Genomic DNA, 26747 nt, shown 5'->3' on the forward strand with positions numbered 1-26747 from the left:
TCTGAGTGTGACAGTCCAGACTAGTAGGAGGCAGAAGGGCAGTGAGCCAGCTGGCCAGCTTGCCAGGGGTGCCCTGCGGAGTTTCACTCTCTTCTCGTGTACTGAGGCTCATGGTTTAGCCACAGCCAAGCACGGCCCTGTCCAAAGGTGCCCTCGCACCTCCCCGTCCCAGGCTCCAGTGTCACCCACAAACATCTGGCCCTGGGACAGCTGCTCCCTTTGCCTTTCATGCCCTCCTGCCTCCTCCCTTTCTCCGAACATCTCAACTTCCTGCATCTCTAGGGCACCCTCTCTCTCTCAGGCCAACCATGCCCTGGGCCAGTGCCCTACTGGGACCCCAGTGACCCTTGAAATAAAAGACCCAGACTGTGTCAAACTTTGCTTTATTGGAATAGAGAAAACAGGCAACAGGAATCACACTTGGTGCTGGCAGCTCTAGGTCCCCTGCCCCCACCCTCTCAGCCCCAAGGCCTGGGGCCTCCCGCCCCCACTGTGCTCTCCCACTTGTCTGGACCAGGAGAGGCCCCCACTTTGGAAAACTGCACAGGGTGGGAGCTTCTAATGTGCATTTTGCTGCCAGCTTCACGATTAGCAGCAAATGCCCACAATGACAGCTACATCCATGAGACTAGACTCCACGTTTCAGGAAAGGACGCGTAACAGAGTAAATCAGACCCACAGTGCCACATGTTAACAACGGTCTCATGACAAAAGACACAACACTGGTGTGCCTGGCCATGTCGCACCAGGGCAGGCAACATACCACGAGAGGCTGACAGCACATGGAGGCCCTGGAGGGGCTGGTGCTGTCACTCCCAGGATTAGAAAGAATCAACTGAACACGTATGTTCACATTCTCTGGGAGGACACTCAGATGAAGGTACCAAAAGAGAGGGGAAATTACTTTAAAAAGAACAGAGAAAGCCTGCTCCCGCCCTGCGTGGATGCCAGGCTGGACATGGAGGGCGAGGGCTGGCTGCACCCCGGGCTAGCCGGTGAGCTCAAGAGGCAGCTCCCGGCCACACAGGGCCTCCCACTGGCGGGCCAACAATGAGATGAGCTTCTCGCGGCTCTCGGCACTGGGGACAAACACCTGCCACTGGACCTCACGGCCCTGGCCAGCTCTGGCCGGGCCACCTGGCACCTCCCCAAAGTGGTCCAGGGTGACATTGCCCATGAGGTCCTGGCCCTGTACGTCATCAAAAACAAGGGTAAGAGCCTGTGGGTAGGTCTGGTAGCCCATGAGCACGCGGTCCAGGTCCCGGACACGGCGGCCGTCGTCCAGCCGGTACCGGTCCCTCTGTGGTGGTTCTTTGGCGAACTCAGGCAGTGGGTAATGGACAAAGTCCTCGTCCAGGAGAAAGATCTCGGCACTGGTGAGCAGGAGCGTTTTGGGGCGCAGCATGCCCCTGCAGCGCCCAGGTGGTGGCGTGCCCACCTGGAAGGCCTGTATGTACAGCAGGATGCTGAGGGCCGGTGCCTTCTCTGGGTCAGCCATCTTCTGGGCCACGATAAACGTCAGGTCCCCAATCTCCTCTTCGCTGGGGTAGGTGAACTTGACGCGGCTTGAGTGGATCAGCTCATAGTTCTCCATCTTCCCTGCAAAGAGAGACGCCCACCAGGGCTGGAGCCTGCAATGGCCTGCGGTGGGGCTGGGAGCACCAAAGGCCCCAAGCCACCCAGAGACAGCAACATGAGCTGCTGTCAGAGGTGAGAGAGAGCACTCTAGGCCCTGTGCCTGCGCGGAGACCCACAGGCCAGCAGCCTAGAGCAGAGCTGACACTTGAGATGCGTCTGCCAGATGGTTGAGGGTTTGGGTGGGATGGAGACTCTGCCATGCAAAAGCCCATGTAAAACCCCCAGAGGCTAAGCGAGAAAAGAGAAAAAGTGAGACAGAGGCAGAGAGGGTTCTGGGACACAGAGAGGTGCCCTGGGGCCTGCTGCAGCCCTTGGGATTGGTGAGGAGGCCCACAACGTCAGCCCAGGTGGCCTGTCTGCAGCCTGAGCTGGGTTGGGGTACCTGTGGTCTTGTTCCCAAACTCGGAGTAGAAGTCTTTGTCAACAGGCTCAGGTGAGGGCGTGCGTTCCAGAGAGGAGAGCACAGCCATGAGGTGCTGGAGGAAGCAGTGTGTCAGATAGCTGTCCCGCGTCAAGCAGGTAACCACCTGTACTGGAGAGGAGCCTGAGGGAGAAGAGGTTGGTCAGGGTTGCAGGTCGCCACTAGCCCGTCCTCGTCCCCGCCCCTGGAGCCATGCCTACTCTCCAGCAGGTCAGCCTGAACCTGAGGACCACAGAGCCAGGCCCACGTGGGAAAGCATCAGGGGCCTGGGAAGACGGCCATTTCTCTGGCCGGAAGGGCTGTGACATTTTTCTGGAAGGGGATACAGAGGCATTAGGGAAAGAGCTTGGCTTTCTCTCTTCAGGAAGTGTGAGTCAGAAACATCCTGCCCATAAGGCCAGGGCCGGCTCTGCCTGCCCGGCTGGCCCTTCGCTGCCGCTGCCCCCGCCGCCCGCCCCAGGCCCGGGGTGATTCTGCACTCTCAGCAGTTCCTGAAGCGGCTTCCGCTCGCCCCGCTGAGGCGTCTCGCGAGCAGAGATAACTCTGGCTGTGATAACGCACCCACATGTGGAAGGTGGAAGCCCACTAGTGACGCTGGCCTTCACCCAAAATAGAACAAGGCAGTGGTCACTCACCCGTCAGCCGGAAATACTGGTCAAAAAGCCCAACATTGACTGCCTGCAGGTCGCTGAGTTTTAAAACAAAACACTGAGAGATGTGGAAGGGACTGTTGTTGTAGTCAGTGTTTTTCTGATGCCAGAAATCTGTGGAGAGAAAGGGACTGAGCATGGCGGTGGCTGTGCCAGGCAAGCATGAGGGTCCCAGGTGCACAGCTGTGGCCAATAGGAATGGGTCCCCTTGGCCAGCCTGGCCTGTTGAGGCCTTGCGAGGAGCCACCATTGCCTCTATACACACAAGGCCTTAGGGCAATGCATTCTAGGATCTGACCCTTGCCTGGCTCAGAGGTCACCAGAAGCCCAACAACAGGCCATTGGCTAAGGCTCCCAGTGAGGTTGCAAAGAGCAGAGGCTGCCCAACCCTCCTTGTCACAGCCAGTTCCTGGGCTTTCACACTTGGCCCTAGGTCCCTCACCACAGCTCCGGGAGGCAAGTGCCATTATCACTGCTCTTCCTCAGACAGGGGATTCTTGGCCCAATGCAGCGGAGTCGCTGCTACCTGAGGCCACACAGTTGGCTCTAGAGATGGAGCGCAGGCCGTCTCCTTGGGCAAATGCTCTGAGCTCCTGGGTACCAGCAGGCCTCAGTGCCTACCCTGCAGTGGCTCGGAGAAGTAGCGGCGGAGACCGTCGTGCAGCACGAAGTATACGGCCTTGGTGGAGAGCAGCACGCAGGCAGTCACCTCCAGCCCCGGGGTCTGGTAGAACACCACTGAGGACCACATGAGGTGCCTCAGTTCCTCGTTTTCAACCTGGACACAGAGGGGCTGGGTTTGGGCCTGCAGCAGGGCAGGGATGGGCAGGGCACACATCTTCTCTTCTAGACTGTGCCTGAAAACAGACCTCTGGGCAGGGCACCCACCCATCAGCCCTGCTGCCCTGGTGACACACCCACAGCTTGGATGGGAGACCCAGAACCTTCGTCATATCTTAACTCAGGCAGAGAGGAAGTGAGGGGTGGGAGATGGGTGTGCGGTGGGGTCTGCCTGGGGCCCGAGGCTAGGAGTGGCCAGAGTAGGAGGTGGTAACACAGAGGACAACCAGAAGACCTCCTGACCCAGGTCCTCAACACTGTGGACAGTGGAAGCTGGGGGAAAAGCCAGCACAGTGAAGTCCAAGAACCTGAGGCTGACCCCAGGTGAGCCCTGCCACAGCCCCCAGGACTGACCGTGCCACCCTCCTCCATCCCAGTGCCAGCCAGCGAGACCAGTGCCCAGGCAATACCTCAGCAATGCTGCTGTGGAAGAACTCGACGATGGTGCTCCCCCGCAGGCTGGCAATGTGCTGCAGTGATGGGCAGGCGGGCAGGTGTGAAGGGATCTGATTCTCCTCCGAGGCAGACTGGATCAGGTGCTCGCTTGGGTACTGGGCCGGCAGCTCAGCTTGTAGTGGGGCCTCTACTGGGGGCGGGGCCTCCACTGGAGTCTCTGCTGGGGTCTCCTCTGGGGCCAAGGCCTCTGCTGGGGCCTCTGCAGGGGTCTTTGCTGGGCCTGGGGCCTCTGCCAAGGCTGGAGCTGGGACTTCCACTGGGGCTGGGGCCAGGGCTGATGCCTCCACGGGAGCTGGACCTGGAGCTAGAGCCTCTGCCGGGGCCTCCTGGGGATGCTGGTCATTGCTGCATCTCCCAATGCCCCGAGAAACACCATGTTAGTATGTGGTGAATCTCCCAAATGGAGACTCACAATACACGTGCAACCTCAGAGCGTGAGGGGGACATGTGCATCACACGCCACCTCAGGGGTCACCTGGGGATTTCATCATCAAGTTCCCTACGGGAACATAAAAGAGCAGAGGGAAAGGGCCCAGGTCCTTTCTCTTGGGAGGGAGATGGGCAGATGGGGGCAGGCAGGTCATCTGGCACACCAGGGCTGGGACAGCCAGATACATGTGGCCCATGGACTGAAAACTCATTTTGAGAAGGTGGTAGAAGTATCAGAAATGCCACTCCAGGGGCTGGTCCTGTGGCCAAGCAGTTAAAGTTCCATGCGCTCTACTTTGGCAGCCCTGGTTCACAGGTTCAGATCCCAGGCGTGGACCTACTTCACTCATCAGCCATGCCGTGGAGGCATCCCACATACAAAATAGAGGAAGACAGGCACAGATGTTAGCTCACACCTAATCTTCCTCACCAAAGGAAAAAAAAAAAAAGAAATGAAATGCCACTCCAGAGGCCAGAGCACAAACCTAGGTGCCCAGGGCTGGGACCTGAGTACACACAGAGGTGAGGACCAAAAACTCTAACTGCCCTTTGGTTTGCCTTTTGGTCCTCCTGAGGTGGCCCAGGCCCTCACCCCACCCAGCCACCACTGTACACGGCCACACTGGTTTCACTGGTTTGTTCCAAGCACAAGATGCAACAATGCTCAGAACCCTTAAAGCTCACGGAGGCTAGGGGCCCTGCAACCAGCCTACATGCCCCTGCCTGCAGAGGGAGAGTCCTGTCTACTGGACAGTCCAGCCGCTGAGAGAAACCCCTTGAGTCCAGATCTTGCACTGGGCCAAATGCCCCAAGAAGCCTCTGGGCTGTCCTCCTCCTGTCCTGGGCCAGAGAATGTCTGCTACGGTAAAGCAGGGCACATGCTTTCTGCACACAGTCCCCGCTGTGGGCAGGTCCCAGCAAGGCTTGGGGGTGGCAAGGAAATGGAGACAAAGTGTCATCACTTGAAGCCTCAGCACAGGGACAGGGATACGGGAAGATGGTCACACAGCGCCATCTTGGGCACAAGCTGTTCCCCACCATCTGGAGGCAACAGGGGTCTCTGCAGCAGGCTTGGGACTTGAGCTGGGCATGAGAGGTGCTTATTCATCCAGCAAGAGGCTGGAAGCCCTTTGGGACCTGGGTTGGAGTGAGAAGGCAGGCCCCAGGAGATGCTGGGGTGGGGACAGGATTCCACTGTCCACCAGGACGAAAGAGAAAGTGAGTGAGACTGTCTCTCGGGACAGAAGCACCAACAAAGGAAGGGCTTCCATGTGCAGGTGTGGGAAGCCCCAGCATATATGAAGCTGGGGGGCAGGGACAGGAGAAAGCAGTACCCACAAGGGCACAAGGTCCCTCTGGGGATGAGTGTGGGTGTGATCGTGGCCCTGAGGGAAACCCGAGGAGGGAGCCGGGGGGCGGGCAGGAGCAGAGTGAGGAAGAGAGGAGAGCAAGGAAGAACAGGACAGAGCTGCTACCTCTTCCTTCTCTCTACCTCACTCTCCCCCCAGAAGGAAAGGAGTTTGGAATGAGGTGAACACCCAGCTCATACACTCAGACGCTGCTGCTCTCGGCCAACAGGTTCCTTTGGAAAACACTCATAAAATTACACGCAAAGAAAAGGCCCCTCAGTAACCCTGTTCTTCCATGAGAAGGGGGTGGGGCTCACCAATAGAGTAAGGCCTGGAGCTAGGGGTCAGAGGCGGGTGGTGCCAGCAACAGGCCCCCAGTCCAGAGCCACCACAGGACTGTGAGCCCCTGGGGGAAAAGGGGCAGTGGGTGATGCCTAGAGACTGTGCTTGGGCCCAGTGGAGTACAGCAGGGATGGCAAGGCAAGGCAGGGTCAGCCCCTGGGCCTGTCTTGCATTGGTGGCAGGAGCGCAGGGTCCCAGCCATGCAGGACCCTAAGTGGCAAGGGACTGGGCCAGCCTGTCTTTGTGAAAGGACAGCTTTCCTGGGCCTCTTCTGAAGCCTTGGGAGAAAGGGAGCAGCCCAGAGCCAAGCCTGAGGGAGCCAAGGGCAATGCTGAGGGAGTCAGGAGCTGAGGAGCCAGGCCCACCCTGGGCCCACTCACGTGTGCAGGTGCTAGAGATCTGATTTGGGGTGAGTGGTCTCAGTCATAATGCCATGAACTCCCCGGGCACACACCAGCCCCCTCAACCTGTGTTTGGTCTCACCTGGCCCTGCCCTCAGCAGGCTGGCCATCCACAAGAGGGTTCTGGGATCTGCCCCCGGTGGCAGGGGTCTTGGCGATGACCACAGTCTTCAGATCCTGCAGCGAGGCCCGCAGCTGGTTGTAGATGCGCAGGAAGTGGAACTTCTCATGGGGCAGCACGAAAATGGCGGTGACAAAGCGGTAGCCCACAAGCAGCTCAAGTACGTGGCCATCAGCAAAGGCACCCCGAGGCTGGGTGCAGCTGCGTGTGGGGTCCAGGAGCACAGTGGAGAGCGGGACACGGCTGAGCTTGAAGCTGTTGCGGTTGCGACAGTTGTGGGTGCCACGGTTGGGCATGGGATTGAAGTCGGCCTTGATAACGTTGAGGTGCTGGGGCGTGAGCAGCAGCCAGTACGGGATGGCGGCAGACTTGACAGCCTCAGAGGGCGCACAGCAGGAGCGCCGCACGGCCGAGCAGAGCGTGCAGCTGGCCCACTCAATGTTGCCTGAGTAGTCCCCGGCGGCCGTCTGCACCATGCGCTTGTCACTGTAGACCAAGTAGACAGGGAAGCAGCCCTGGCTGCGCTCCTGGCAGCTGCCTGCCACCTTGTAGAAGGTGAGCAGCTGGCGCAGGAACTCCTGCAGGCTGGTGTGGCTGCCGTAGAGCACGGGGCTGCACAGCATGGCCATGTGCTGTGGGGCGAAGCACGAGCGCAGGTCGGCGTGGAACTCGTGGAGGTTGGCGGCGTCTGAGATGATGAAGAGCGTGTTCTCGCTGTGCCGCACCTTGAGCACCAGACACAGCTCCGGCATGAGGAAGCCAAACTCAGTGAGGTCGCCGTGTGGGAAGCAGAAGACAAAGCGCAGAGACGAGAGGATGTGCTGGCTGCTGCCCCGCGACTCCTGGTGCGGGATCTCGAAGACGGCGATGCCAAAGTCAGTGAGCACGAGGCAGGCGGCGAACTGACGGATGCTGCCCTGCACGTGGATCAGGAAGCACCAGAGCACCTTGAGGATGCGGATGTGCTCCAGCAGGAAGTCCTCGTCCGCGCCCAGGGCCCACTCCAGGGCCAGGCGCTCCTCCTCACCCTCTTCTTCCTCCTCCTCCTCCTCCTCTTCCTCCCCTTGGCCACCCTCTTCTTCTTCTTCCACATCTGGGGGCCCCATTTCAAAGTAGCGGTTCTCAGCAATGTCCTCTTCCTCCTCCTCCTCGTCATCCTCGCCCTGCTCATCCTGGCCCTCCTCCCGCTGGTTGGCAGCCTCAATCCACGCAGGCAGTTGCCGCTCGATGGCCTGACGGATGAGTGTGCTGAGGCGCTGGATGAAGTCCTGGTTGGTGGCCGTGTAGCCAATGCAGGTGAAGGGCAGGAAGATGATCTGGCCAGACCCAGGCACGACCTGGACCTCTGGCTCTGCCTGCTCTGGGCTGTGCGGGGAGAGGCCAGGTCAGCGACATGCTGGGCTGTGACACCCACACCTCCCACACCTGGAGCCTGTTGCTGCACTGAGGGTCTCCCAAGCCTCCTAAATAGCTGAGCCTGCTCCCAGGACAAGCATCAGTGGGGAGCCGAGGTGCCGGAAGGCTGGGATCCCAGTTTAGTGAGTCCACACTCCTAGGGCTCTGACCACAGGCAGCCAGTGCAGTCCTGCCCACACCACACAGGCTGCCCAACAAAAGCCCTAAAAAAACTGCTCAGTCTTTCAGATGCTGGCCATGAGCCCCACAGGCAGTGAGCGCTCAAGGGCATGAGCTCACTTGTTGACAACAGTCCCCTTCAGGGGCACCCAGTGGCCTCCAGAGAGTGGGCTAGGCTGGTCTTAGAACCTTCATATTTAAATTCAAGCTCCTCTTGGCCACTACTGCCCTCGTGAAAAAGTCTTATGTAGAACAGGGCTGGGAAACCTCTTCTGTAAAGGGTCAGAGAGTAAACACTGCAGGGTCTGGGCACCACCACATCCACATCATCTTTTTTAACAGCCCTTTAAGAACAAAACGATCATTCTGAGCTCACAGGCAGCACAAAACAGGCTGTGGACCAAACCGGCCTTGATCTGCTAACGCCTCGTCGGAGAACATGTGTCAGGCAACGTTTAGGGATTAGAATTTGGAAAGAGCCCAGAGCCCAGCCCATCTGTTTATTTGTTTAAGGGCAGAAATAGTTCTGAAGGACTTCTGTGAACAGACTATTAACAAAATCCAATTGGTCATCACTAGCCCACGGCTGAGTGTATGTGGAAGGCCCAGAACGCCTCCTCAGCCTCTTCCTTACCTTGCACCGCCAACGGCTCCCGGCACATCCCCTAAATCCTCGGAAGGTGCCTGACAGAGAAGGAAACGCGGTCAGCATCCGCCTGCTGCGACCATTCCCTGGCATCTACTGGGCACTGGACCCCACCCTGAGCCAGGCTCCCCACCCTCCCTCGCCGCCCTGTGGGACGCTCCACTCCGGTGGACTCTGGGGCCCGGAGACAGAGAGACTCACCATTTATCGTGCCAGTGCACAGCAGGGCTGAGATTCCCACGCATGTCTGCCTGACCCCAGCCCACGCTCCCAATCCCTGAGCCAGTCTCTCACTGCCCTGCAGCTCAGTCTCTGCCTCTGGGTCTGGCATCCAAGTGCTCCTTGTGCCACCCTGGAGGGTCCACATGGACAATCTACCAATTTGGTAACTGGCTAGCAGAGGATGCGATGAGCAGAGGCTGCAAGTGCCTGGTAAGGCCCTCCCAATGGTCTTTGGACAGTGGAGAAGACCCAGGGCTCGGAGCCTCCTACTGCGTGACCTTGGGAGAGTGAAGGGAGAGCGTGCTGCGGAGTGCTGGGACAGAGCAAGAACTCTGCAAACTGTCCCAGAATCACACAGACACGACCCGGTGTTGTTGAACAGAGAGTTGGTGCTGGAGAGAGGCCAGCTACCAAGCACACTTCCCACACACACGGCAAATAAGCCACTCACACCACACTTGCCTTCCGCCTCTCTCTTCCCAGGGCACAGGAAGAAGCTCCAGAACCCTTACCAGCCACAGAGGAGGTGCTGGAGTCACAGTGCATCCCAGACTACCAGGGCAACACGTGGGAAGAGGCAGAATGGCCTGGGGGTGCCAGGCAGCAGGGGAGAACGACTTCTTGACGGGTTTGGAACCCAAACAAGCCCCCAAGAGCCTTCTGAACTGCTTTCCCCAGGGCAGTCTGCTCACATGGCCTAAGGGTCATCTGGCTTTGCCCCTGAGGGCCCAGTGAAAGGCTGAGAGAGAAATATCTGTTCCCATCCAAAGAGAGAGAGACAGACAGACAGAGACAGAGGGATAGGGAGGCTGAACACTGACCCTAATCACAAAGCAGAGAGCACCAAGCGCTGGCAGCATCCGCCACAACTCCAGCCAGGCCACCTCCTACTTCCAGCCAGCCGTGGTGGAAGAGTCACCCGTGGAGGTAACCATGCCCAGAAGCAGGAGGGGGGGGGGTTACCTGTCCCGCAGGGATGGATTCCAGGGAATCAGAGCATCCCCGGGCAATGGGCCGGTCCTCAGGAGTCAGACTGTCAGTGGATGAGAGGCTGCTGGCCAGGGCCTCCTCCTGCACGAACATGATTCCTGGAGAGACCAGGGATGGGCGGGTGGGGCAGGCGGGGCGGGGAGAGCGGCCTTTCAACAGACTGGCTGGGCCCTCGGGTTACTGGCACGGCTGGGCCTAGTCAGACCCCCAAACCCAGTCACATGGATTACACAAGAAAATGTTAAAACTGAAATCTTAAAATAACTCAAAGAAAGAACAAATGACTGCTCATCCAATCTCAGGTTAGGGAGAGAATTTCTAAGGCTAAACCTAAATGAAGAAATTGAGGTTTGATTACATAAAAACTAACCTTCAAGTAAAAAAAAAAAAAAAGTAAGATAAATCAAAATCAAATGAAATGAGAAAAAAGTACTTGCAATATTTGACAAAGACTTTATAAAAGGCTCTTAAAGATAACAAAAATGGAGGAAGAAAGTTGGAAACCCGATTAGGAGACAGCAAAGAATGGAGAGACATTCCACAAAAGAATACCGACGGATACGACATATGAAACAATGCTCCCCCCGACAAGTGATCACAGAAGGGCCAATTGAAAAGGACATATTTTGTCTCTCACTTTGGCAAAGGTCAGACTGCCTGCACAGCCCAGACTTGGCCCGACTGGGCAGAGGTGGGCACTAGGCCGTGAGCTGGCCCGCCCGTCGGAAGAGCAGTTTGGCAATATGTCCATCAAGAGCCTTAAACATGTTCACTCCTAGAGCCTCTTTCCGGGGAAATGCCTGAATGTGGCCCCACCCCGCCAACCTGTTATCTCTGTGGAGCTTCGCAGACACACGAGGGCACAGGACGCCTCACCGGAAGGCTGGGCCTTCTTGCAGGCTCCATTTTTCTCCAGGGCTGGCGAGCACAACCCATGCCTGGCACTTGTGGCCTGCTTCCCGAAGGACACACCTCGCTGACCCTTCTGGGCCACCTCCTATGGACAGTGTACTCTGACTCACGCAGCTCAGAAACACAGTGTTTTTAAACCCTGCTCAGGCTGCTTTATGAATACAGCACATCTGGGCCCATGACTTCACTCCAGAGGTTTCCTAGACTGGAGGAGGGTAAGGCCTTTTCCGAAGGCGGCTAGGTGGGTGAACACTGGGCATCAAGCCCCAGTTTTGCAGAGGTCCAGAGGAGCCCAGGGCTTGCCTCCACAGCCTGGCTTTACCACCAGTCACCAAGGCCCAATGAAATGACACAGGGCCCTCAGAGTTCCTCCAGAGGTCACAGACCCTTATCCAGCTCAGCTGCTGCCAGGGGATAGGACAACTCATGCAGCCCAGGTCCTGTACTCATGGGTTAGGCAGGCAGATGGCCCAAGCCCAGACACGCGCCCTCAGCAGGGGCTTTGCACAGGCAGGAAGGGCAGCCAGCACACAGCCATGCATGAAGCGCACTGCTCTCTCCTCCCCCACATGCTTGGATCCTCCTCATCCTTTGAGACTCACCTCACACACAACCTCTGCTGCAAAGCCCTGTCTGCTCTAGACATACCTCTCCCTTCTACAAACGTCCTCAAGTCATTCTGCTCTGTTCTCCCTTGGGCATACAACTCAGCTCCCCAAGAGGCTCCAAGTTCCTCAACGGCACTGTCCTGGTCAGCTCGAAAGCCCCCAACAAGGACTCGGAAAGAGGAAGCCCTCACGGACCACTTCCGACCAGCCAGGAGCAGTGCTAAGCGCTTCGCCCGCATTAGCTCATGCACAGCTCTCGTCATTTACCACAGTTCATCGAGTCTAAGATGCAGGGCGGTGGTGCCATCTTGGTCTTAGCAGAAGGCGTCCAGGGAAGGTTTTCACATGACTCCATCACGAATACCAGCTGGATGACAGCAACTATAAGACGCCACTGACTGAAAGAGGCATCTCAATTTCAGAGAAGTCACAAGCTGGGAATGTCTGCATCTTAGAATCAATGAAGTAGAGAGTATCCACTTTACAGCCGAGAAAACAGAGCTTCAGAGAGGCTACAAGTTGCCTGAGGGAACACAGCCAGGGAAGTTGCAGTGCAAACTCAGCTGACCGACCCCCAGGTGCCTGCTCCTAGCCACTTCTCTCTGGCCTCCTCTCAGCCTCCAATCCTGGCTGGAGAACCAACCCTGGCATTTTGCACATCAGCCACTATCAGTCACACCCTCCAGAGCTGCAACAAGCTGGCTAACAGCTCCTGGGATGACAGTGGCCTGGTGTTCACTGGACAGCGACCCCTTCAGGCAGGCCTCTGAGCACCCAGTTTATCCACAATATGTTCACTTCTACAGAACCAGGCTGGGAGCAAAGCCGCTCCCACTCGGAAGAAATCCTTGTCCATCCAGGTAAGATCCAGTAGCACACAGCTGAACACAAACATCTGTGGATTCTCTCACATTAGCGAGAAAAAAGCAAAGTTTTCTTGCCACTCCCCACATCCCCAGCCCTGTGTGGAGCCAAAGAAATCTGGATAGGGACAGTCTCTCTGCTTCCTTCCTGGACAGTGGTCCGAACAAATAAGTGGTCAGAAACAGCCACTCAGAGGATGGGACAGGGGACACCAGGAGAGTGCTTAGACGGGGGCCCGACCTTTGTTGTTTCTCATAAAAAGGAAAGAGATGTGCACACACAGACATCCACTGCAGTTTTATTTATAAGAGGTGCAAATCTGGAGACAACGTCTAAAATGTCCAGTAGCCGGGAAAGGGCGGACGGACTACGGTGAGCCACTGTGTGCTGTGTCCCCAGGAGTGGGGGCAGGGAGGGGGGCTGAGGCCTGGGCCTGGCTGGTACGGAGGCTTCACCACTGAAGTGGGGGCTGCCTGCAGCTGTGGCCTTGGGGCGATGCTAGCTCAGCCCACCCACTCCTGCTCTTTACCAGCTTGCTCTCCACTGGTCAGTTCACTCACACACTCACTCACTCAGTGATTCAACACGCTGACTGAGAACCCTCTGGGGCCTGGCCTCGAGGACCAGTGGCATCTCTTTGTCTCCCAGAAGTCTAGTGATGCAGTTCCTCCACAGGCTCGATAGTGCCATGACGGGGCAGCATGGGGCTGCGGGTGCAGGGCCTGGAGAGGGCTCGGGCCTGCGCCAGGAGACAGGGTCAGGGGAGCATCTTCACAGCGATACAAATCCCTTTCTCCTTTTATGTAAGAAAATAACCCCCAAATTTCTCAGTCAAGAGTGTTACAAAAGCAAATGGACAGTCAGTCTGGCGCCTCCCATCACCAGCCGTTCCCACAACTTCACTCACAGCTCACGGCTGAAACCTGGGTGCGCCGCCCTGTGGCGGGCTTTTGGACTTAACGTAAGCATTTCTCCCTTCTTCCTGCCCAGTCTCCCTCTCTGCGGTGACGGCTGCAGTGTTGTGGCACCACAGCTCAGTCCCCGTGTCATCTGCTGGTGTTTGTCACGTCCCATGTTTTGCTAGCATAAATAATGCTGCAGTGAGCAGTTCACCTCCTCCTTCCCGTTATCTTATCCCACTAAGATAAAGTCCCCACCAGTGGGGTCACCAGGTCAAGGGGTAGGAACATTTTTCTGGCTCTTGAAACATAGGGTCAAATTGTTTTCCCAAGACCTCACACCAAGTTCTGCGTCTCCAGGAGCCCGGGCGGGCGGGCGGGCGGCGTTCTTTCCTGTGTGTCCCGAGCCTCGACTCCACTCGGGACGGCACACCCTCCCCTCTTCCGTGGGGGCCGGGCCAGCAGACACTCTCATGGGACCTGCTTCACTCACTCATCTCCGAGGATGCCTGGGTTCAGAGGTGAAAGCCCTTTGAAAACGCTAAGACAGTGGGCAGGTGAAAGGGATTGGTCTTCCATGGGTCCACAGACAGCCCATCTTGGCCCCACAAACAGTGTTTGGGGATGGTTCATACCACGAGAGCCACAGAGATGAGGCGATGATAAAAGAAAGCTCCCCACGCAGGAATCAGGGCACCCGACTCAGGAAATTAATAAGGCCTGGCTTCCCCTTAACGAGGAGCCAATCCACCCACATTCCCCACGGGGGAGCAGGGTCCTTATGAGCAGCAGCCCTGAGCCTGTTCAAGAGGGGCCTCAGGGCCCGTTTACACACCTAGGGTATCCTAGAGGAACTGGACGTGGGCGTCAGAGAAATTGGGGGTCCTCACTAAGCAAACGACAGAGCTGTAATCAGGCCAGGTACCCCCACTGTGTACCACCCCAAGAGGAGCTGGCCTCCAGACAGCACCACACCCTCCCTGTGTCTGAACCCTGTCAGGAGCAGGTGCCAACATCTCTCCCTGACTCCATCCAGGGGACCCAGGCAGGGCCCATGTGGCTCTGCTTGGCAGAAAAGATACATACACGATTACCTTGGTTGGAGAGGATGGGCTGGGGCAGGGAGGCAGACGTGGGAGCCATGGTGGGAGGGGAGCCGCTGGGTCTGACACAGGGGGCAGCTGAGAGACGAGAATCCTCACCGACCTGAAGAAGAGTGCTCGAGTCAGCGCGGGAGAGAAAAGAAAGATCAGGAAGAACAGAACATCACCAGGGGTGAGGAGGGAGAAACCTGGTGGTTCTCACAAACATCAGTGATAGTGAAGGCAGTCTTGCCTAGTTCTCAGCAACACCATGCGGCAGGTACTATCACTGCCCCCATCCTGCAGATGAGAACACTACAGGGCATCACTTGTCCAAGGTCATGCAGCCTTGGAGGGGTGCAGCCAGGAGTCGGGGGACCTGAGCACTCCCTGGGCCCAGTTCTACCGCGAGCCAGCTCTTTCCTGGCAGGCTCCTCACTGCTCCTCCCGCCTCCCACACAAAGACCCACCTTCTTCTCTGGGTTGTTCAGTTTGGACTTGACCTCCTTGGCTTTCTGAATCGCTTTTAGCACTTCCACAGTGTCCAGCTCCTTCTCTGTGGTTGCTGTGTTGTCCAGACAGACCTACAGAGTCCAGAAATCGCCATCAGTGTAAGCGCCAGCAAGAACGGCAGAAACAGAATGGCAAGAGCCCTGGTGAGGTGAGGGCCAGGCCCTGGGAGGCTCTGCCTGCTGGGAGGTGAGCTCCTCAGACCCACGAAGTGACGGGCAAGCTCCTCGCAGCAGCCCAGGTAGGTCCCATGCTGCCTGGTCCACCTCTGGGAGTCCTCTCCAAGAAGGGGAGGCAGGGGTGTAGGGTCCATTGGGAAGGCCTCCTGGGTGGCTGAGAGTAGGGGAAGGTGGTAACTTGAACTAAGCCCCCAGTTATGGCAGAACTCAGATCAGCAAAGAGCCAGGGGAAGGCCTGGACCCCCATCTGCAAATGCAGGAGGGAGCTGTGGGCTGGTGGGCAGTGCAGGGTGGCAGTGTGGTCCAATGAGGCAAGGTCCCAAGGGTCAGCCCCATGTGGCGAGGGAGCCTCCCAAGGTCTAGGGCCAGGGAGGGGAAGTCCTGTCAACACTGTCTTGGTGACAGCACGGAGAAAGGGGCACTTGGGGCCCAAAGGAGATTGGTGGGGAGGTGAGGTAAGGCGAGGAAAGGATGCAAACAGACCCCCAGGTATGTTCTGTCCTGGGATTGGGGAGGATGGCGGAGATGCCTGCTCAAGGCTGAGGAGACAGGTGAACCTGGCTCAGTACCTGTTTGGTTGGCATGGTGGCAGGTGGCTAGACACACGCAGGCAGCAGATACTAGGCTGGGCTAGACTGGCAAAGGTGGGCAAATCCTTTAGATTTGTAGTCAGATTTTATAGCCAGAAGTTGTCCAGGAAACTTGATAGTTTTAAATATCTTATTTCTGACCCTTGCCTATAATAAACAACGTAATTTTTTTTTTTTTTAAGGAAGATTAGCCCTGAGCTAACTTTTGCCAATCCTCCTCTTTTTGCTGAGGAAGACTGGCCCTGAGCTGACATCTGTGCCCATCTGCCTCTACTTTATATGTGGGATGCCTGCCACAGCACGGCTTGCGAAGCGGTGCCATGTCCACACCCAGGATCAGAACCGGCAAATCCCAGGCCATGGAGAAGTGGAACATGCGAACTTAACCGGGCCGGCCCCAACAATGCTACTTTTTAGAAAGATCAAGACAGGGCTGGCCCGGTGGCACAGCAGTTAAGTTCGCACATTCCACTTCTTGGTGGCCCGGGGTTTGCCTGTTCGGAAGTTCGGATCCTGGGTGCAGACATGGCACCGCTTTGCAAGCCGTGCTGTGGCAGGCGTCTCACATATAAAGTAGAGGAAGATGGGCACAGATGCCAGCTCAGGGCCAGTCTTCCTCAGCAAAAAGAGGAGGATTGGCAGATGTTAGCTCAGGGCTAATCTTCCTAAAAAAAAAAGAAAGATCAAGATAGTCCCTCTACACTCAGTCTGTGCCTGCTGGTTCGTGGGAGCCCTCCTGGGGGAAGCATGGCGGCTAGCAGCCCCAACAGGACAGCAGTGGGAGGAGGAGGGAGTCTTTTCCTGGGGAAGTTGCAGACTTCCCAGAACTGAAAGGGCCTCCAGGGCGGGGACATTCTTCTGCAGTAGGCAGGCTCTGCCTGTGAAGATACGGACTGTCTCTTGGAGGGAGCTGAGCCTGGCAACCCCGGCAGCTTACCTCAGAGGCCCTCTCTCCAAACTGAGCCAGCACCTTGGTCCGGTAGTCAGGGATGATGCTCAGAGGGTTGTTCAGCAGAGCCACGTGCTCCAGACACGGGAGGCTGCCTATGCTCCTGACCTCCTCCATCTGCAAAGGCACGAGTTCCACTCGCCTTGTCCGTTTTTTAACACTTCAGCAACATGACAATATGTTTGCTGGCCTCTTTTAAATGAAAGGAAGCGTCCCACTCTTCCTTAAAGTGTTAAACACCAAGGCATAGTCATTCCAGAACCCTGAGATCCTCCTGGGACGTGACTCACCTGTTCGATTCTGTTGTTGCTGAGATCCAGGTTGACCAGGGAGTAGAGCTTGTGCAGGCCACTCAGACTCTCCAGGAGGTTGCCCGCCAGGTTCAGGGTCTTGATGTTCCCCAGTTTGGTGTGAACCCCGTCCAAAGAGGTGAGTTTGTTGTAGGACAGGTCCAGGTGCACGAGGTTGTACAGGTGCTGCGGCAGCATCAAGAAGACGGTAAAGTGGTTCAGGTCAAGGCTCCAAAGAAAGGGGACCTAGGCTAATGGTGCGAGGGGCCTTCCGACCTACAATGACCAGTTCCGTAGGTCGGCTCCATTCCCTCAGACCGTTACATGGGAGGGAAGCCCCTCTTCTCCCCTGCAAACGCCCCAGCCCAGTGGCACCCCCTCCAGAGGCAGTGTGGCCCTCAGGGTAGGTGCAAGCTGTGAAAACGAGGCTGGCCATCTTCACGATGGAGCTGCATCATCTTCATCACACTCCACTTGTACTTAGGCATCTTTTCTAACCCTTTGGAACCAGAGCAATAATCGCTCAGTGCATTGTTGGGACCCTAAAGGGATGGCAGCAGCCTCTGCCCCTGCAAACCTCTGGTGCACCCAGACACCTTTTGTGAGTCTGTGAGACAAAACCCCAGGGGATGGCCAAACTCTGAGGGCTGAGTCAGCCTCCTGAACTTTCAGGGACCCTGTGAGAAGCCCGCAAGTGGCGACGGTCTCCAAAGACACTAATTACCTGCAGGTTGTCCACGACCAGCACTCCATTGTGACTCAGATCAAGGAACTCAATCTTTGGAATCAGTTTCTTGTGAAAGAAAAGACAACACCCAACATTAGTCTAGGAGGCTGGACCCTATGCGGCCCCTGTACGCAGTGGACAGACACCCTGGGATTCCTCCTCCTAACCATGGACTCCTGGGCCGGCTGTCCTGCAGAGCCACAGGCAGAGCCACTTCCCGGTGCCCCCCCAGCGAGCACGTCCACAGGAACACACAGGGCCTCCAGTGCTGAGCACGTCCCACTATCTTTACAGAGCACTTGGCTTACGAAAGGGACAAATGGCAAGGACCCAGACAGAGAAGGAAGTCCACCCGTCCTTCTTGAACCCTTCCCACACCCACCGAGAAGCACAAACATAGGAATCACACGTCTATTGCCCAAAGGCCATCTGGATGTCACTCTTACGTGGGCACATCTGGGATCTGTGGAGTGATTTTTCTGCTCCACTCCTTGGGATTAGATTTCATTGCTTATTGTATTTCTATTACATCAAATGTACATCCAATTAACATGCTTCATTTGGTTCTAAGTACTACCATACCTATTTTAAATAATCCCATTTTGAAAGTAATTTAAAAACTGCAGGCAACGCACAGACCACTGGATACAGGATTTCTGTGGTCCTTCCAGAAAAAGCCAAGTTAAATACCAAACCTCAGGGTTTGGTCAGGCCGGAAAAGCCCCTGGCGCCTACTGCTGGGAGCATACCACAGACTCATCAATCTCCGAGATGCTGTTGTGGCTCAGGTCTAGAGTGGTCAGCGCTTGCCATGTGGGGATGACAGCAGTCACAGGGCCTTCCAGGGCTGTGCCTTCTGGCTCCCACTCATCAAATTCCGAGGCTTCAGGAACGAGGACTTCCTGTGTAAGAACATCTGTTGAGCACCACATTCGGGCCCTCACGCAACACTCACTGGGAGCACAATCATTGCAAAATTTCAGGAAGGGCTTGAGCATATTTAGCATGTGGAAGTGAACTTGCATTAAATTGGGACTTTGGTTCATATGTGTTCCAACAATTGTGAAATAACTGAAAAGCTTAGCAATACAAAAGCTGCTTGGAATATGTTCTGGCTCTGTTTCAGCAGTAAATGCTTTTCACGCCCACAAGGGTCTTTTGCTATCCGATGACGACTTTTGTGGCTTATATTTCAGAGGCTGAGCCAGCCCCGTGGCCGAGTGGTTAAGTTCACGCACTCCACTTCGGGGGGCCCAGGGTTTCACTGGTTCAGATCCTAGGCACAGACATGGCACCGCTCATCAAGCCATGCTGAGGTGGTGTCCCACATGCCACAACCAGAAGGACCCACAACTAAAAATATACAACTATGTACCGGGGGGCTTTGGGGAGAAAAAGGAAAAATAAAAAATAAAATAAAATTTCAGAGGCTGAGGGGTCAAAATTCAGTGTTTCCGGGCAACTGTGCTTTCCAAGCTGGCACTGTGGTCCCCACTGCGGATAGCAGGCCCTTTTAATATTACTTCAAAGGGCTGAAATCCAACAATGCAGAGACAAGGGCAGCAGCATGGAGCGCAGGGACACCACTGAAGGTGAGGGAGGCCGGCTTCCTGGCCTTGACTTTTGATGCCCACGAGACCTCTCCTATCTCAACGCATCATTTCAGGCCCCTTGAGCCAGGCAGCAGGGAGAGCCTCAGAGAAGGACAAGGTTGCCCGACACCCTTGCTCTCAACACAAGCCTCCTTCTTTCAGCCAGTAAACCTCAAGTTTCACCAAACTCAAATCTGGATCAGACACTGTGAGTTGTAAAAGTAGCCTCTATGCTTTTTCTGCGCCTGAAGGATTTCAGTACTACTAAGATGCAATCCATAAAAAACTAAATAGAAAAGAAACCTCTTACATTCTCAATTCGAGTATTTCTGTTGTTCACATACAAACAACAGGGCCCACCGTATCAATAACCTCACCTGTCTCCTTTAAGTCCAGAGAACAATACACAAATGAGTGCTAAGCCAGGGCTTTTTTAGCTTAGAGAAACATTTACATCTAACTGATAAACATCCTGTCACTTGACACTGCTTAATAATCTGTTCATCAAAAACCGGTGACTTGCGGCCGGCCCGGTGGCACAGCAGTTAAGTGGGCACATTCTGCTTCTCGGTGGCCCTGGGTTCGCCAGTTCGCCTGGGTGTGGACATGGCACCACTTGGCAAGCCATGCTGTGGTAGGCGTCCCACATATAAAGTAGAGAAAGATGGGCACGGATATTAGCTCAGGGCCAGTCTTCCTCAGAAAGAGGAGGATTGGCAGATGTTAGCTCAGGGCTAATCTTCCTCAAAAAACAAAAAAACAAAAAAAAGGTGACTTTTTTTGGATGTGGGGAGGGGACCCAGTTCCTTAAAATACCTTGTTTAACAGCGTTGATTTTTATCTTTAGGAAGATTAGCCCTGAGCTAACTGCTGCCAATCCTCCTCTTTTTGCTGAGGAAGGCTGGCCCTGAGCTAACATCTGTGCCCATCTTCCTCTACTTTATATGTGGGACACCTACCACAGCATGGCTTGCCAAGCGGTGCCATGTCTGCACCCAGGATCTGAACTGGTGAACCCCGGGCTGCTGAAGCAGAGCACACGTGAACTTAACCACAGTGCCACCAGGCTGGCCCCTAATAGCATTGATTTTTGATGAAGACGTCGACTAACGCATCCCAGGGGCTAAATGCCAGGAGGTCCCTCATGAGTATGTGGCTGCCCAGGCCCAGAGCAAGGTCCAGCCTCTGGTTTCTGACAGACATCAGTGTCCACACCTACCCTTGGTGGGTGGACTACTGCACAGGACCCTGCCCCGCAGACAGTCCCCAGGCTGCAAACAGGTGGCGCTCACCTTCATCGAAGTTGCTGAGAAGCGGACGCTCATGGTGGCTAAGGTGGGCTTTGACACGACCAGCCCCCGGATGTGCTTGGCATCACAGTGACTTATCTGGAACAAGAAACAACTGTGTCTCAGAAACAGCACTGTTGCTGTCAGAAGTCCCAGGAAGTGGGTGTTTGTCACCCATACACAAAAGGAGCACAATCATCAGCAAACCTGAATCCTTAGAGGCAAGAAGCTACTCAAACCCTAAGTCTCTCTTTTTCCCAATTTTTAGCACTAACTAAACATTCTCTGAAGTATCTAGTAAGACTCACAATGAACAATGAACTCCATTTGCTCTGTTTCTAGGAGCTGCTAGGGGGCTTAGCAGGCGGATAGAAAGCATGAGCCATGGAAACCAGAGATGGGGAGCAAGGGGCCTCCTCAACACAGCGAGTGTGGTGGGCCCTCCTGCTCCCCAAGCCCTTCACTGGCCTCGGCCCTCCTGCAGTGGGAGGGAGGGTACAGGCCAAAACACGACCCCTCAAGCCACCTGCGAGCTCCACCCCCCCAGACCCCAGCCAGCAGAGCCTCAGCCAGCCGAGCCGGGGCTGAGTGGGGTGCTCCTCTTAGCCTCCAGTCCTTCCTTGGCCTGCACCGGCTGAGGCACACACCACAAGTTCCCATCAAGGGAAGTGGTCCTCAAGGCCTCTGAGACGAGCCCAGAACGCTGCAGGCAGAATAGTCCAATATGGAACAGAGGCTCTGGAGTCAGACTCAGTTGAATCCAGATCCCAGCTTTCCCCTTATTAACTATGTGATCCTGTCCAAACTTCCTTACCTCCCTAAGCCTCAGTTAACTCAGCTGTAACGTGGGAACAAAAGCGCCCACTTCACAGGGCTGTTGGGAAGATTTCGTCAAGGAGTGCACACCATGGCTGGCTCAGCACAGGGCTGAACACAAAAACCACACCCAAGAAACAGAGGCTTTAAAAGACTTTCAAATTGGTAACAAAACTGGCTTCGTGAACCCAGTTCAATAGTGAATAATGCAAAGTACTTCTTGTCAGGTGGGGGCACACCAGAGGGTAGAGAACTCCCAAAGCCCTCTGCTCATCTGCCTGACCCTCGAATGAGGAGGCCCAGAGGAACCAGGCGCGGGTGCTCCACTCTGTCCAAATGCTGCCCATGTGAGGGGCAGAGACACACACACCAGCCAAGAGCAGCCGGTGCCCCTCTTTCTCTGCTTTCAGATGGGCCTGACTTACCAAGATGGACTCTGCCACATACTGTCAAATATGAAAGCAACACTGCCTCACAATTAAGTCCAGACACCGACATCAAAACCACTCCTCAGTCACAGACAATCAGAAGCAAGACGATGCCTGTGGAGGGTCCAGCTTCGCCTGCACGCCGGGGGCACTGGGCCTTACCTCCACCTGATGAAGTGACTTGAATATAGACAAATCGAAAGGCAGTAGCTGCTCCTGAATGTTGCTGGTCCCAAAAGGTCCTTCTGTGCCAGAAACCTGAGGCCACAGATATGGTTTGAATTAGGGATGCTGCTGCAACCACCCCCATTCACAGGGGTTCATGGGGCAGTGCTGCAGCAGCTGTCAACCTGCACTTGAAGCTTTGCTTGGCAATGTGAGGCAGACTGGGCATGACCTCCACTCACCACTTCTATGGTCAACGCAGCATGCTGAAGCAGAGCTTCAAGCAAGGGGACACTGGGTCACGACTGCCCCCTGGTGCTCACAGCCAGAAGTGCAGTGCCAAGAACACCAAAGGTGGCCTTTCCCCCACGGCCCACACAGTCTCCTTCACACGCACTGCCAGCCAATGAGTTCTTTGGCTGCGTGACCACAACTGAGTGCCTCTCCACAAATGAGCGGCTTCAGCTTTACCTTAAGGTACTTAAGGCGACAGGTGAAGTCCAGGATGTGCCCAAGGTCAGTCTTGGCGTCCCCACTGGCGCATGTGGGCTTTCCCTGCTGCAGCTGCTCGGTGACCGCATATAGCTGCAGGGGCCCAATGACGAAGACCTGGCCGGCCCCCAGGAGCTGTTCCCCTGCAATGGCCATGCCCCGCAGGGTGAACACCCGGCCCCGGCTTAGGCAGGCAGCCAGGGCGTCTGCCCACTCTGCCAACAGTTTAACAAGCATTTGGTAAGCACTCACGTGCACTGCGCCTTGTCAGGACAAAGCCACGGCCCTGAGCACGCAGAAGCAGCTGCCCTCCTGAGCTCATAATGGGCACAGGGCAGACCCTGGACACGGGACTACGGAGGATGGAAGGGTCCTGGGAATGTGTGGCCAGGGAGCTTCCCTGAGGCGAGGCTCAGTCAAAACCTGAGGCACTGGACCAAGACAAAGCCGATGAGAGCCAGCACTGTGGATAACAGACCCACGCTGCAACCTCCAAGATCAGACACCTTGAGGTTAGGTGTAGGCCTGAGATGCCAGCACAGCGCAGGGCCTGAGAGCAGGCGGGGGTTCTGAGCCAGAAAGAGGTATTTGGCCCTCACTCTGCCCCTTCTAGTCAAGTACCCTCAAGCAGGTTACTGGGCCTCTCATCCTCAGTGTCCTCATCTGCACCTCTTGTGGGGAAAGTAGTAAGATGCCGCACACAAGGCCAGACCACAGGAAGTACTCATCACATGTTAGCTACATGCTCTCTGGCAGGGCCATGACCCAAGTTCGGTTTCTGTCTGCCATCTGAACCTTTCCAGGTAAGGACAAACCAGGTCCAAGAAAGTAGCTGCCACCCACCTCCCACAACTCCACCATAGGGCTGTGGAACAGATCCTGCAGGGTCCTTTAAGGAGGTGGGCAGATTTGACTGTGGACCAGGTTCAGGACTTTGGGCAACCCCAGGGAGGTGGGGCCTGGCTGGGACTTACTTGGCACAGCCCAACAGATGGAGCTCAGTGCCACCCGGGAATTCTGGCCACCTAACAGGTTGCGCCAAGTTGCCCACCGCGTTTCAGGAGCCCTGGCCACGTACCTTTTTCAAAAAGCTCCTCAGCCAGTGCCGCAGTGATACCATTTATCTCCTGCAGGGAAAACAAAACCCCTAGTCAGAAAGTCCACCTGCCCCCAGTCACCAGGACGTGCACAATCCCTGCTATCTACCTCCTCTGCTGCTGCAATGACAGCTCTCAGAAAGTTCAACAAGATGAGGGAGAGGGTAAACCTAAAACTAATCAAGGTGCTTAGAAAAGGAGACTAAATATTCCCAGTTATATGGACATTTTAAATGTCTTCTCAAAAGAAAAACGGAAAGCAGACTAATGCTGCAACTCTAAGCCCACACGGGCACTGGCTGGGTGCACTCGGTCCAGCAGGTGGGCACAGAGGACAAGCCCACAAGGGTACTGGCAGAGTGCACCGGGCTAGAAAGCCAGGCGCTCCCACGACTAGCCCTAGGAGATCCGAGGAGAGGGCATGGAACAGAGGAGGGCCCTGTTTCTTCTGGAAAGAGGCTCCCATCACCCTGGTGGGATAAAGGACCTCCCCTCCCAGAGCCAACCCTCCCCAAGAGTGGCCATTTCCACTTTCTTTCATGATCCAAAGGTGTCTTAGCAGAGACTGAACACTTGTTCTCTTCCACCTGCTCATCCCTGCAAGCCCTGCAACAGTAACACTCAGCCCCAGGGTCACGAGAAAGGGCAGGGAGGGATTTCCTTTCAGAATGATGTGATAAAGGCTGGCCCGGTGGGGCAGCGGTTAAGCGCCCACGTTCCACTTTGGCGGCCGGGGCTCGCCGGTTCGGATCCTGCGTGCAGACATATGTACCGCTTGTCAAGCCATGGTGTGGCAGGCGTCCCACATAAAATAGAAGAAGATGGGCACGGATGTTAGCTCAGGGCCAGTCTTCCTCAGCAAAAAGAAGAAGATTGGCAGCAGATGTTAACTCAGGGCTAATCATCTTTGAAAAAAAAAGAAGGAAAAAAAAGAAAAAAAAAAAGAATAAAAAAAAAGAATGATGTGAGCAAGGAGGCATGACGAGTACAAGCCTTCAGTTGTATTAACAGCTAATGTGCTGGGGTCTTAGTTCACGCTGGACAATGGCCTGAGCTCTCGCTATGTACTGGCTCACTCAATCCTCCCGAAACTCTGATGTTATTTTGAACCCTTTTTCACAGAAGAGCAAACTGAAGTCAGAACTGCTGCAATGCTCCAATTTTACATGGCTGCACACTAGCAGAGCCACACTCCCAAGCACTTGGCCTTGAAGCCAGCCTTTCTGTGTACAGAGCAATTGCCTCAGCACTTAAGTGGTACAATCGTGGGGCTGGGAGGGCCCCAGAGGCCCCCAGGCCCTCAGCCCCACATCCTGCAGGTAAGATATTTAACTAACTGACAGATGGCAGCCCACAGGCCTTTTCGTAAACAGGTGCAGATGGAGGCTGCACAATCACCTTCATAACTCACAGGAGCATCTCTGCCACCAGGACGTGACACTCACACGGGTATGGGACTCCAATGGCACCAGGCTGCCGGAGAGACAGTGTCCTTTCCCTGTTTTTCTCTGGTTGTTTGTCTCTTTCTTCTCTTTTATACATAATTGATATTCTAACGGGTGTTTATGTGCTGCAAACACCTTCTCCCCAAGCACGTGCCCTCACCTTTGCGCACAGTCCACAGTGGTTTTCCCAATAGAGGGAGGTTTTTCATGTCTTTGCTGTTTAATCTGTGATTATTCTCCTTCATGATTTCTGGGGCCTCTTCCCCCATCCCAAGATGGTAAACAGATTCTCCTAATTTTGTCTTTTAGTACTTTATGCTATCTTTTTTTTAAAAAAGTGCTGATTTCTTTAATCTGCTTGAAATTCAGTTTATACATAATATGAGAATAACTCACCTACCCCCACAAATGGACAAAAAGCCAAAGGAGAAAAATGAGCAAATACAGCCCCAGCATCAAGGACTCGGTCTGGCAAGATGCAGTGTCCAGTACAAAAAGGCCCCGAGAGGGGCCGCGCAGCTCTGAGGCTGCAGCCAGAGCGAGGATGGACCGTCAGCTCCCTCGGAAGCTCAACTTCAGCCTCTTGCAACAACGCAAACTCAACGACATTTTCCTCGGCTGCCACGGAGAACTGAAGATCAGGAAGAGCTGAGAAGGATCCAAGGCTCACTCCTCTACCAACAGGTTTGAGAACCAAGCCCCGTCTCCAAATCGGTACTTCCCCATCCTCCCCGCAGTCAGAATCACCTGAGGAACCTCGAAAGACGCAGATTCCTGAGCAGCCCCCAGGGGCTGCCGATAGGTATGCACCCACCTCAATTCCCTGAGAGTAGCTCCCAGGGCTCTCCGGCCCCAGTATTTGCGGCCTCACATGGGAACAGGGCACCCTGCCCACCATCAGTACCAAACAACCCTCACCCTCAAAGTTACAATTCTTCAGGCAGCTGGAGTCAACACTAGCCCTGCTAAGGGGAGAGGACTGGAACTTCTGGAAAACACAGAAAGCTGAGAGATGGTGAGGGCCAAGGGTTCATGCTAAGCAGAGCCCTCTTCACTTTTGAGCAATCTAAAATGCAAACTATGTAACAATTTCTCTCCCTGCTCTTTGGGGCACAGGAAGTGCGCTGCTGCAACTCTATCTACTTAGTTCCCCAGGCTGATCTTCACCTTGGGAGAATCCTTAATCACAGAGGAACAAAGAAACGCCTCAGCCCTCAAATCTAGAGCACTAGTCCCATCAGAGAAGCATTTTGTCTGTATCCCCAGACAGTGTTCTGGTTAAACTGTGGCCTTGTGGGCAGTCAGGCCTCCCCTTAGCCAGGAGGAGACAGGGGGCCTTGGTGGCCCCCAGTCTAAGCTGCTGCTGATACTGCCAGGAGCTATCTGTGGGGAAAGGGGACTTCCCACATGCCCCACCCAATCTGTGCTGAAGGGACTTGAAGTGCTGAAGGGACTTGAAGTGCTTCAGGGCGCCACAAATGTCTGAATTGAAAGGTATTTTTGAAGAAAGATATTCTTAATGCCTCAATAAAAATTATTAGCTATGTTTAAAAACTATAACACTGGGGCAGGCCCAGTGGTGCAGCGGTTAAGTTTGCACACTCCGCTTCTCAGCGGCCTGGGGTTCGCCAGTTTGGATCCCGGGTGTGGACATGGCACCACTTGGCAGGCCATGCTGTGGTAGGCGTCCCACATATAAAGTAGAGGAAGATGGGCATGGATGTTAGCTCAGG

General features: G+C 55.3%; 1 protein-coding gene across 2 annotated transcripts in view; it reads right to left on the bottom strand.

Annotated features, from left to right (window-relative positions):
* Positions 1-367: 367 nt before the first annotated feature.
* The window catches only part of NISCH (nischarin), a 35217-nt gene continuing 8837 nt past the window's right edge, over positions 368-26747 (bottom strand). The window contains exons 4-21 of one of the 2 annotated variants that reach the window (XM_046657870.1): positions 23551-23599; positions 22452-22615; positions 21978-22073; positions 20575-20670; positions 18440-18592; positions 17688-17756; positions 16964-17149; positions 16662-16790; positions 14916-15029; positions 14458-14569; positions 10054-10178; positions 8857-8906; positions 6609-8012; positions 3960-4350; positions 3331-3487; positions 2695-2823; positions 2021-2182; positions 368-1599 (exon numbers count right to left, since the gene is read on the bottom strand). In XM_046657870.1, coding sequence (XP_046513826.1) covers positions 989-1599; positions 2021-2182; positions 2695-2823; positions 3331-3487; positions 3960-4350; positions 6609-8012; positions 8857-8906; positions 10054-10178; positions 14458-14569; positions 14916-15029; positions 16662-16790; positions 16964-17149; positions 17688-17756; positions 18440-18592; positions 20575-20670; positions 21978-22073; positions 22452-22615; positions 23551-23599 — 4197 coding nt within the window. In that variant the 3' untranslated portion in view covers positions 368-988. Of the gene's footprint in view, positions 1600-2020; positions 2183-2694; positions 2824-3330; positions 3488-3959; positions 4357-6608; positions 8013-8856; positions 8907-10053; positions 10179-14457; positions 14570-14915; positions 15030-16661; positions 16791-16963; positions 17150-17687; positions 17757-18439; positions 18593-20574; positions 20671-21977; positions 22074-22451; positions 22616-23550; positions 23600-26747 lie in introns of both variants that reach the window. The other variant, XM_046657859.1, reaches the window with a different exon arrangement.

Source organism: Equus quagga, chromosome 1 (assembly GCF_021613505.1).
Source record: "Equus quagga isolate Etosha38 chromosome 1, UCLA_HA_Equagga_1.0, whole genome shotgun sequence".
NCBI lineage: Eukaryota > Metazoa > Chordata > Mammalia > Perissodactyla > Equidae > Equus > Equus quagga.